The 12,562-nt window shown below is 38.3% G+C and overlaps 1 protein-coding gene across 3 annotated transcripts; it reads right to left on the reverse strand.

Annotated features, from left to right (window-relative positions):
• Window positions 1–474: 474 nt before the first annotated feature.
• LOC130546522 (kinesin-like protein KIF2A) lies at window positions 475–10,490 on the reverse strand. Of its 3 annotated transcripts, none has more exons than XM_057321825.1 (21): window positions 10,308–10,490; window positions 9,279–9,373; window positions 8,290–8,418; window positions 8,115–8,169; window positions 7,936–8,037; window positions 7,478–7,578; window positions 7,215–7,310; window positions 7,068–7,122; window positions 6,831–6,993; window positions 6,361–6,451; window positions 6,216–6,279; window positions 5,583–5,674; window positions 4,989–5,131; window positions 4,705–4,909; window positions 4,508–4,618; window positions 4,332–4,399; window positions 3,006–3,089; window positions 2,383–2,530; window positions 2,204–2,305; window positions 1,803–1,938; window positions 475–1,536 (listed from the first exon to the last, which is right to left on the reverse strand). In XM_057321825.1, exons 1-21 carry the CDS (start codon window positions 10,366–10,368, stop codon window positions 1,451–1,453), a joined length of 2,187 nt encoding a protein of 728 aa, XP_057177808.1. In that variant the 5' UTR covers window positions 10,369–10,490; the 3' UTR covers window positions 475–1,450. The 3 variants fall into 3 exon arrangements, with proteins under 3 accessions (XP_057177808.1, XP_057177807.1, XP_057177809.1); XM_057321824.1 differs by having other exon boundaries at window positions 2,976–3,089; XM_057321826.1 differs by lacking the exon at window positions 3,006–3,089.
• Window positions 10,491–12,562: the final 2,072 nt, after the last annotated feature.

Here is a 12,562-nt window from a genome sequence, read left to right on the forward strand (position 1 = left end):
GGTCAATTTATTACTTTGTGTATACTGAATATGATTTAATGTAAGCATTTTGCTAACAAAGAGATACTTTTACTTAATTTCAAACTTTTCCCAACTTGTAAATGTAATTGGATTAGTTGGATTAGCATTAGCATTTTGTTGAATTCGATGGTTTAAAAAAAGCTGTTTTTGTGCTTTGCAGGTTTGTGTTTATGTTGCATGATACATTGTTGCTCCTAATGAAACCAACAAACATGGATTTAACACAAACTGTTACTTAACCAATGTTTTGTTTCATCTATACCACATAGTTATATAACAAAGTTTTTAATTAACCCATATCTAGCCAATTTTATGTTGTCTGTCTGTTTATGTTGAACTTAACAGCGCATAATTGCCATGATGCTTACTGTAGGTGAATTTGACTTCTCGTCTCAGTTGACTTTAGTTGTCTCAATAAAACTGAATTTGACCCCTCATGCGCTGCAATAAAAGAACACAAATGAGTATAAAGTTGACAGATGATGGTTTACTTTCAAGGGTGTAATACACATGAGGAGGAAAGTGTCAGAAAAAACACTGTTTTTTTATAAATGACAAAATGTACAAAACACCATCAGGTAACAAAATCCCTCGTTTCATCCTTTCAGAGCTCCACATCAGCCACGACACACATGTGTACACATGTGGTATTTATGGTACAGTTATGGCCTTGTTGGTTTTATCAGGCAAGTAACATAGAAAACTCTTTCCCTTTACAATTGTTAACTTTAATCAAACCAGAACATAAATACAACGTTCAGGAATCGGTTCCTGCAGGTTTCAATAGAGATAATCCAACAATTTGTGTAGCAGCGTTTCTATTGGGATTAAAGATGCACGATATCTTTGAACTATACTCTTTGTCTGTTTCTAACAATAAGGCCTTTTTCAATTCAGAGTCAATGTTTTTTTTTCTCCAGACTTCAAAGATTTCACTGTATATTATACTCTTTTAATGTGAAATCATGGAATTGTAAACAATCGAATTTACATAAGAATGCGTTTTTACATGAGTCAAACTGAAACGAGTGTTTTAGTTGAACTTAATGGCCTTTAATATCAGTTGGCATCCATACAGCATCAGTCAAAATGTCTCTAATGGTAAATATATCTGCGGCTGTTTCTCCATCGGGATTCAGATTAAAACACAAGCAGCAGCTATATACATCTGAAAAGCATTTTCCTTTTGAATGATGTCCATGAAATATTTACAGACGCACACAGTCAAGGCTCAAGCTATGTTTATGCGTCGGCTCACGGATCCCTTTCGTGACAATGAAAAACTGAGATGAACTGGATTTCGATACAATCACGATTAAAATGTGCTTTTCGTAGATGAAAGAAACGGTCACAACACTTAGAGCGAGTTATTTGTGTATGTACATCGACGTCTGATGGGCAGAATCACATGTTGTGATTGGTCATGAAGCTACAGCGCTCGAGGACGCTTGGGGTTTATCTGCTTGCTGGCCTGTTCTTCTTCTTGAAGAGCCGAGCGGAAAGACTTCACTTTATCTGTCACGAAAACAAACACGTACATTTTATTCTTACATGTTTGTTAACATAGACATTGTGAGACTGACTTAAATCAATCTTTCCAAAAGTTTTCACTGGGATAAATGCATTTCAGTGTTTTGATAGACAAAGTAAAAAACTTAAACAACAGCTTGATATGATTGTGTCTGCTCTAACGATTGTATATGCGTCACATTTACAGTATATCTGTACATTATCATGTCAATCTTACACCGTATAATCACGCAATAAGAATGTATTTGTACCTCTGAGCTCTGTAAAAACATCAATCTTTTGATCCAGAATTTGCTCGAGTTGAGTGGCGTACGACTCCGCGTCATAATCGACCTCCTCCGTCATTTCCAAAAGCACCTTCTCATCCTCCAGCCAGCGTATGGACTCCTGCACGTCATCAAACCGCCAGGAAAAACACAAAAACATCATGATGAAGTATCTACTGCAAACACCATATAACTACCGGCATGTTTTCTGTAACAACCTGCCAACGTCATGAATATAAATGCAAGATGATGTGATGCCAAGAAGAAAAAAATGATGTCTTGGAGCAATTATTGAAACACCATTTGATGTATGTGGACTTACTCTAACGTGTAAACCCTTTTTCAGACTTGAACTAAGAGAGTAAGAAAGAGAGAGAATCCTGCACCTGAAACACGACTCGATGATCTTCTAGAACCTGCTCTTCCATCTCCACCAGCTGAGACACGACCTCATGAAAGGTGAAGAGCTGAGGAGACACCTCTTCCTCCTGCACACAACCATCAACACACAACTCGAACTCATCTTTACACTTCTCCAAAGACGCGTGAGATGAAGTGTTCTTACGTTTTGCTCACAGAGGAGCTTGAGATCGTCTCTTTGAGGAGAGCTGCCCACCCCCCACTGAGCCTCCAGCACGTCCAGCTGACCGACCGAGTGTCCGCCGGGCCCAGTGTCCATCACCGCACTGGGGTCTATGGTCAACTCCTTCACCCTGCGACAAAAACATCATCTCAATTCATGACGTTCAGCGTGTGAAGATGTGAACTATTCATGTGATGATGTCATGGCACACGGGCAGCCAGTGAACCAATGAAATGGCAGACAAGCTCCATCAGGACTATAAAGTGCAAGCAAACAAAAAAACGGTGTTAAAATTGCGCAATGGAAAACACTTAAAGGAACAGTTCATCCAAAAATGATCCAATGGTGGTTTTCATTTCTAAATGAATTACTCCTTCAAAACATGCCTGACATACGTGGAATAAAGACGGAACGATTAAAAAAACAGGACACAAAAAACAAACCAAATCGCATGCATACGCAGACGTGACGTGAACTGAAACTGAATGGTTAGTGTGGATGATGAGGGAAAGAAAGAGGTTTGATAAGCGCTCTGTCTGGATTTAGACAGGCTTGAATGTGGAAAAGGGTGAGACCTGCTGGGTGAGGTAGCAAAGTCATCATACTCATAGGTAGGAGAAAGCTCGGAGCGACCGCCTCCCCCCTGAGAGAAGGGAATATCAGACGGACTTATCCCAAACTCCTTCACTCTGAAGACAGGACAACAGACGGCCAATCAGAAAGACAGGAAGACCATCAGTGAAATATGAACTTACTAACCTTTACAATGAGTTTACTATAGTAAACATAGTTATTTTGATGTATTTGTTGTAAAACCATATCAAACACAAATTTACTACAGTCTCAACACAATAACACCAGTTTAACCATGATGAGTGTGGAAAAAAACAGGGTATATTTATTTAATACATTAAATAATGAATCTGCCAAAAAACAAGGTTACTACACTTTTACCATAATAAAACCAACTCGTATCATTTGACACATTTAAAACGCGCAAATGCAAATTGATTTGTAATCGAGAATGATGTGGACAGTGGAAACAATGTTCAAGAATTTTCAAAAAAGTGACGTTATTAAAGTGATGAATGACAAAAATGAAAATTCTGACATCATTTTCTCACCCTCATGTCATTTCATACCTGTATAAATTAAGATAAAAGTGAGGAAGATATTTGGAAGAATGTTAGCAATTTTCATTAGCCAAAGGTGCCCCACAACTGTTTGTGTTTCTAAATTCTTCGAAATATCTTACTGTTTTGTTCAACAGAACATCAAAATATACAATATTCTTTTTCCTACTGGGTTAGTGGTTGATGTCACAGAACTGAAAATTGCAAACATTCTTATAAATATCTTTCTTTGTGTTAAACAGAACAAAGAAATTTATATAAGATTGAAACAACCCGAGGGTGAGTAAATGATAGCAGGATTTTTATTTTTGGGTGAACTATCCCTTTAAATAAAATGAAGATTTAAGATATAATTATTTCTAGGTCAATAATCACAAGTGAGCAAAATTGGATCATTTGATCAGATATTTATGCAAATGATCAGAATATTAATCCAACTATTTTGTAATGTTTTTCGTAATCCCAAAACACACGTAAAAACATTAGTATTGTTATTTTTTTAAAACGAATATGAAACATGAATTGTTTTCATTGCAATATTCAAATTTGCATTTATTTTTACCTGTTTGTCCAGTTCCGAATCAAATAAATGACATTTTCATTCGGAATTTAGGAGAAATATCATCACCAGTTCACAGGATGAAATGATCATTTAAATTAAACATGTACCTACACAGTAAATTCAGAGAATCTGAAAATGAACTTTAGGGTGGTCAACTGATTATTCTACAATATTAAGAATAATAATACCCCTCATAAATATATTTAATTTAAACAGAGGTGTTAAGACTAATGTACCTGTTGGCATATCTCAATGTGTTTAATGTGTTTTCACACGATGCCATTCCAGGAGAGATCGTAGCGATCTATTCAAAGAAATGAAACATCTTTAGAACACAAACATGTTTACTTTAAACACTGAATGTTACATGTCACTGCATATATAGAATGTGATGTCACAGTAAATCTCTCACCATACATGTTCTGGAATTCTCTCCGATGAAAGAATCTCGTAAGACCTGCGTCAGTTTACTGGCTCTGAATGGAGTGTGTGGTTTGTTTCGACCCAAAGCTCGAATACACTCCTGTGAGACGCAGAACAAACACACGTCAGACCTCAGGTGTGTGCGATCACCACCCAAACACCAACCCGTCATCGTCATCATCAAACCTTCAGTGCCAGGAGACTTTTGTTGATCTCAGCGCCCTCGAGACGTGTCTGTCGGTCAGCGCTTGACGTGTCGGCTCCTCGCTCGTTTCCCGCCAGGTCGATGAGCGAGAACTTGCCGTGCATTTTTCCTCTCCGGCGGAGAATGATCTGAAATACGGCGTGACTGCGGGACGAGTGGGCGTTCGCCGACGTCTGTCCTGACGTCCTGAAATAAACACAGAGGAATCTGGGAATCTGATGTGTGCGATCTATCTCCACCGACTGAGATCAGTTCAGTCTTTCACCTGCAGCTGTTCCCCATCTCAATGAGTTTGAGGACGTCTTCCGTACATTTAACCTCTCGCTCCTGTAATCCCACCACCTGAACCTGCTGTTTACCGTCCTCTAACACACGCAGCTTCGTCTTCCTGTTCAGAAGGTCAAACACCTGCACACACACACATTTGTTAAACGAACTATATTACATGAATATTATAATAGGGCTGTCAAAAGATTAATCGCGATTAATCGCATCCAGAAAAAAGTTTGTGTTTACATAATATATATCTGTGTACTGTGCATAATAATTTTGTATTTATTAACACATACACAACCATGCATATATTTAAGAAAAATCTAAATATTAATAAACATTTATATATCATTTCAATTATTGGTAAATATAAATAAATACATGTAAATATTTCCTAAATATGTATACTTGTGTATGTGTTTGTATTTATAAAAACAAAATTAATATGCACAGTACACAGATATATGTTATGTAAACGCAAACTTTTATTCTGGATGCGATTAATCGTGATTAATCGTTTGACAGCCCTAAAAATACGCATTGTATTCTGATTCATTGGTGTGGAAAACTGAACTTCAGGACTTGCCTTCCCGCTGTAAATCTCAAAGAACGTGGCATACACCTGAAGATCCAACTTCTTGTAGATGGGTTTTTTAAGCATGAGAAAAACATCCCGTGCTGCGACAAAGATGAGATATTTAAAATATACAACAACAGTATGACACTTGTTTCAAAACAGTCCCTCTTCATGCCCCCTTTGCATGATTCTGTGATCGCTGAATACAAAATGGTGAATTTATTCAGATTCTTTATAATTCATCATTTTTCAACATCATTCTGTTTTATCTTGGCGAGTATTTACTGTATGTTAACACAATCTGTCTTAAATAAACAAACCGTTTCAGACACATCCATACATTACTTTAGGTCTAAAAGAGACTTATTTTATTACTGACAATTTGCTTATTTATTTAATTTATTGAAAACTTTTTTAAAACAAGTATTTCTGGTATTCGAGTCATAAACAAATGCATGTTGTTTTTACCAAATTTGTGGAAATTACTACCACAAAATCAGTCATTTCAATTCTCACGCAAGCACGCACGCAAACACACGCATGCACTGGAACGCACAAACATACGCATGTGCACACACGCGTCGCACGCACACACACAAATTATTGAAGGTACAAAATATCATCAGATGCATGAATGAGTACCGGCGAGTGCGTAGATGCCCTTGGAGCAGTCCTGATTCTTCCCTGAAAAATCTCCGCCCATGGTCTGAAATGCGAGTGAATGGATTATAATGCTGAACGTTCCTCTGGGAAAGTGTGATCATGTGACATCAGCTGTGGTACGTACATGGGTTTTACCGCTGCCCGTCTGACCGTAAGCGAAACAGGTGGCCATTCCTCTCTCAAATATAGTCTCCACCAGCGGCCGGGCGGTAAACCTGACACAAGATTAAAACAAACATATTGAAACATACTCCGCGATGCTTCTGAAACAACGCTTACTCTCTGCTGCCGTCACCAAAGTCTCATGGATGGGAAACCATAATATTAATAACAAAATGCCACAAAAGCATGCACTCGGCATTCAACTTGGAAATGGTTACTCCACCAAAACGAATCACATAGAAAATGTATTTCAAGTCAGCACACCAAAGCTCCAAAAATATATTAAACGTTTACAGACGTTCACAAAAGTGATGTTCTTGGAGCTTTGGTGTGCCGACCTTCCATATATATTTTTAAATGATAATATCAACCAATCACAGCCTACTTTTGAAAATCCAACCGCGGTAACGGCACGACAAGGAAATATCTGACCTGTAGACCATTTCATTGGTGGCGGTATCATCGAAAGCGTAGTCAAAGCGGAACGTCTGGTTCTCCAAATATCGGGTTAAATCCACTTTCTGCTTGGGCTCGTGAACCATCACCACATCTTTACTGGGGATGGTGATGACGTCCAGATCCTTCATCGTCATCTCTGAGAATAAAGAAGACGAACCCGTGAATATTACACGAACACCAGAAACGAAATACATTTGATTTCACACTCACCTTTCTTGTTTAATGGTCGTGTCCGCACACACACACATATCCTGTGGTCCTCGATCTGAGAAAATAAGTTTATTATTACTATCTTTCCCATAATAACATACAGTACAGTACAGTCAATGTATGACGTGTAGATGGACGTTAATTTACCAGGTCTGCAGTTGTCAGCGGTCTGTAATCTAAACTGGCTCTGAAGTCTCGGATCATGCACATGATTTCATAGTTAGGCGTTGTGGCTTCGACTTCCTGTAATAAACACGCCCCATGTTGAAATGACCAATCACATTACACCAAATATACATCTAGAGCACACCGCTTCCATGACATCCCACAATGCAATGCACTGACCTTCACTGATTTCAAACAAGTGTTTAATTGAAAATACAGTGTGTGTGTGTGTTCATGTCACTCGCTTGAGCTCTTTTCTCACGCAGCTCCTGCTGTTGTATTCGTCTCCTCTCTCTCTTTTCCTGTAGTTTCTCTACTTCCTTCACACAGTTGGACTTCCTGCGGGCTGAACGACAGAACGACAGAGGTCTGATGACAGCGTATGTTTGAATGGTTTGTAGCAACTTCATGTATTAAATTAAGAATTCTTCGTCACAGGTGTGTGTCTCATGACTATTATACAGCAGCTTCAACCAATCAGAAATGAAAATGGGCTTGTGTAAGAGTTACACACACATCGGTTGTGTTTGGGTGATTCTCTCGGCGCCGGCGGCAGGAGGCGTCATCTCGGAGTCGTGTTGGAGAACAACACTAAATGTGGCTTTTGTTCTCGTGTGTGACCCTCGCTACTGCAGTCTCTTAAACAACAATTCCACTTTTAAGCTAATGTCTGTCAGGAAAAGCACGAGAAGCGTTGCGTTACCGATCTGTTGTTGTAGGGTCTGATGTTGAATGGGTGGAGGTGGAACAGCAGCGGGAGGAGGAGGAGCTTCGGTCTGTTGACTCGGACGAGCTCGAGTCGTCCCTACATAAGACGAACACAGGTGTTGCGTTAGCATTTTCCACATTTTCATCAAATTTCATCTCGTCATCGCATGGTACCTCGGTTATCCCTGGCAGGCGTCTCATTTTTAGGCGGAGCGACTGTCCTGCGATTCTACAAGAGACAAATCCAGGAGAACCATAAACGTGTCATTACAGCCACTGTAAGTTCATCCCACAATGCATTGCAATCCAGAAAGAGTATTGAATCCAGTTTTGAGTTGAGGACACAGACCTTGTTCTGCGGGATCTTGTTGACTTTGATGGCGCTGGACGCAGGGGGAGGAGGAGTTTCTGGACTCTGTGCGATTTCCTCTTCAGGTGCCAGATCTGTATTCAGTGCAAATATGCTCTCCAAATCAACCTGTTCACACGGACACAGAGCGTTTGATTCAGTTAATAAAAACACTGTTTGTTCACGTCACGTAGACAGCTATGAGATTCGTTTGCAGTGAGGTTCGCTTAATCTCACATGCGAGTTTCAGAAGAGATCTCGAGCTGTGCTTACATTTGACAAGATACTAAAGTACGCAAACCAATATAAGTGAATTTTAGTATTGATCAGGTTTGCAGCACAACAGTCACAGACTTAAATCAGCAGATGAACTGAGATGTTAATAACGGGAGACAGAAAAGCTGCTTTGGAATAAATCTCTCTTTATCCTGACACGTCAACATTATATCTGTGTCTCATAGACGGATAATACGCTTGTATTATGCAACGGTAACAATGAATACAGCTTTTATAGTTCAAATCTATATATACTGTACAATTGCTGACAAAATTCTGTTACATAAATCAACCAGAATTCTCCGGCTAAAATGTTATATTTTGATGATTCTTTTTCGGGAAAAGTAAGTATTCAAATGACGCGTGTCATTATTTTATTTGTACTGTACACGGAGATGGGTAGATCTGTTGAGAATCTGTTGACTTGAGCAATTCTTGTTAACTTACTATTCATATCGGAAATGAGAAAAAGCACTTTTTGCGTTCTCAAGAAGAACCAGATTCTTGTTTTCCATCAGCTTGTCGTATTGTATCTACATTCATAAAGACCCGATATGGCACAATCTGAGACATTTGGGGATGTCAATGGGCAAAAACCAAATGTGGGTCACGGATACTTTTTGTAAAAAAAGAAAACAAAAATGTATAAGTGATACCTAATGCAACAGCTAATATTTGCAAACACACAGTCAGTTTGACGGACACACGTGTACCTCTTTTCCTTTTGTATCTCCATTTTCAATCCATTCAACTGTCACACTGTCGTTGTCTTCATTGAGTGATGTCACCATGGCCTGATGGATTCTGCCTACAAGACATCATACAACCAACATTACAGCGTTTCAATATTCCGGACAACTATCAGGAATAGTTCAACCTCTTTCCTATGGGAAACTGTGCCAGAACCCAAATGTTTAGTTTACAAAAATCTTTCTAAATGTAAGAAAGTAGCTATATTCATGCATAAGAGTCATGCCTCGAGACTCCTGAGCTTTGACCACTACAACACATCACTTATGTCACTTGTACATTGTTACCCACATCAGTAGCAATAATAAAGTATGTTTTAGATGTATAGGTTATATTTATTACGCGTCATAACTGCTTACAGTGAATTACTTGTACTATCTGCAGTTTGGCCTCGTAAAACCACACTTCTCTCGATGGTATGATTTTAGAGTGCTAGGATGAGAATAAAGTCACTGAAAAACTTAAAGAGCAGTGCAAAGCGTTTATTTTAAAGTCATTTCCACACGATTGTCTCAGGGCGTCTTCCTCAGGCTGGATGCTAACACTGCGATTTTACGAATCCTACTACGGTCAAGGCTTAGCTCATTAATATGAATTCCTCGACCTACACCATTGGCTGAAATATTTACAGCATTGTGCCAGCCGGCTCATCTGGCGAATCCCAATGGTGGCTGATGAATATTAATGAGATGTCGCACCAACACGGTAACCAAGCAACGTCAGGATAACCTAACTAATATTCATGAGCCCAGTCTGCGCCATAGTGCGATTCGTAAATACGCTAACGGTTCATGCAGGTCTCCGAGAGACAGATACACGTTCACGCTTAATATGCACCAAATCTGCATGTATGTACTTATATCGAGTCTCTTCTGTCGTTTGCATTTGATCTCAATTTAATCGGACGCGCTGTTAAGCGGGTTGACGCGGTCAAACAAAGATGATGCGCCGACAAACTGCCCATAAAAGAGCCGCTGTCGGGCGTGACTCACCATCACTCCGCTTGATTTCCACAAAAATGCCTATCTGGATCTTCCCGAACACAGCTGCCATGGCCTCATGTGTGACCCAGTATCCGTGCGGATGTATTTGAGCGGGTTTAACGGGAGAAATTGATCATCGGCAGCAGGAACCGGGAGGAGGTCAGTAGGGAGAGAGGACGAGTGCGCATGCGCAATGCGCTCACACGCCCATCAGCAGGATGTCACATCAGCCTCTTTTGTCTGGTTGCAGCGGACACAAATCACTTTATTTTATTCACTGTCCACAACACTTTAAAAAAAATCTTTTTTCGTGTTTTTTTTTTAAAGATTTAGCTCAATTCTGAGGGGTTTTAAATAAACATTTTTAAAATATTTCCGCTTTCTTAGAATAAAATTTCGTAATAAAAACAGCTCCTACTTGGATTCGATTCATAACTAAAACAAAAAATATGAATCTAAAAATATTTACTTGAATAAATCTTTAAGTTTATCGAATGCACGTTTGCAGAAATAAACACGCGGGGGCAGCAAAGGCTTGTGTTGATGACTTCAGGTGAAAGGTTCAGTAAGATTCAGTGTGTCTTTTTATCTACTGTCTTTTTGGAAATTACTGAGAACTTTAGTAAACTACCTTTGTCAGAACAATAATTTAAAAATCTTATAATAGATCTACCAAGCTTATGGTCACTTCTTGACTTAGAGAAAAATATAATTGTGCCAACAACACATTATGTTTTCATCAGAAACTATTTTTTGTAATAAAACATTTTAATAAAATGTATCAATTTTATGATGTAAAATCAGTCATTAAGAGGTCAGACTAGACTAGAAACTCCTTTAATACTGTTTTTAAAGCATCTCAGGCTGAGACCTCAAGCTTTTTGATAAAATGACACGAGAATATTTTGTAAATTCTACACAAAAACTCACTACCCAGAAGATAATCAAACAAAATAAAGTTTTTATAAATTTTAACATAATTCCCACAGTTACTTTTCTGTTACTGCATAGTTTTGATGAGTTTACTATTATTCTAAATCATAGAATAAAATATAAAATTGAGTAAGTGACCCTAAACTTTTGGAAGTTAGTGTATATGCAACAATACTAAATTGCAAAACTACTGTAGAAAATCTCAATATCCAATATCACAATCCAGCAGCGCGTGTGGAGCTCTGTGTATCAACAGCTTTGAGAAGAATGATTCTCTATTACAGCGAGTAATGTTATGTGCTGAATATGTGAGCTGAAACATCTGTGAGATCTCGCACACAAATCTCTTGTTGACCGGTGCGGTCATTTCTTCACAATGACAATCTATTTGTGAAGCTGAATGAAGCCATCAGTTGTGACTGTCAGCTGAATGCAGCTCTTCTGCCCCTCTGGACCTCAGCATCACTTTCTCATCAGCCGTTTCCACGGTAACAGTGAATCGGCTACAGTTTGAGGGAATGTGTGTCAGTTTGTTGGGTTCATACAGGAGTAACAGGACAACAAGATTATACAACTGAACTCTTTCATTCTGAAAGTGTTACGATCAGCATTTAACAACACGATTGATGTGTTTCTTATAGAGCGTTATGACCCAAACACACTTCAGGCAAAACATCCCTCATGAAAAATACTGAAGTATACTATTGTATTTACTATAGTAAACTGCAGTAAATTGTAGTATACTGTATATAGTAGCCTATTCTGTAGTATTAACTATAGAAATGTAAATTGATAAACTGTAGTAAATCCTGTATATTTACTATAGTATAGGAATGTTAGTACTGTTGACTAAAGTAAATACCAATATGTACTACAGTACTTTTTCATGTGGATTTTTACAAAAAAAGACAGTTTTCACAGTTGGTGTTTTTACTGTTTGGTTCACTTCCATAGTGTGATATATTTCAGAGTAAAGCAATAAAATCTGAGAGAAATAAACAGAGGACTTTATTTTATCAACAGGTCATTGGCTGGATTATAAAAGCAGTCCCAAAAATTATTAGGGATGACAGCATGATTTTTCTATACTTTTTAAAAAACTTATACATACTATAATTTTCCTAATTGTCGCGTTGTCTCTTTTTGCTTTATTCCAAGATGACAAAGACGTTTGTCATTCATATAAAAAGGGTCGTGGTCAGATATTGGCTTTTGTAAAGACTTATATACGATGCTTGTAATTTGACTAAGGCATCTTTTCAGTTAAAATCTGCCTCCTTTGCTCATGTCTGTCCTTCATACATAATTGACAAATACAATGAAATATCCCT

This window comes from Triplophysa rosa, linkage group LG22, assembly GCF_024868665.1.
Source record: "Triplophysa rosa linkage group LG22, Trosa_1v2, whole genome shotgun sequence".
Taxonomy (NCBI): Eukaryota; Metazoa; Chordata; class Actinopteri; order Cypriniformes; family Nemacheilidae; genus Triplophysa; species Triplophysa rosa.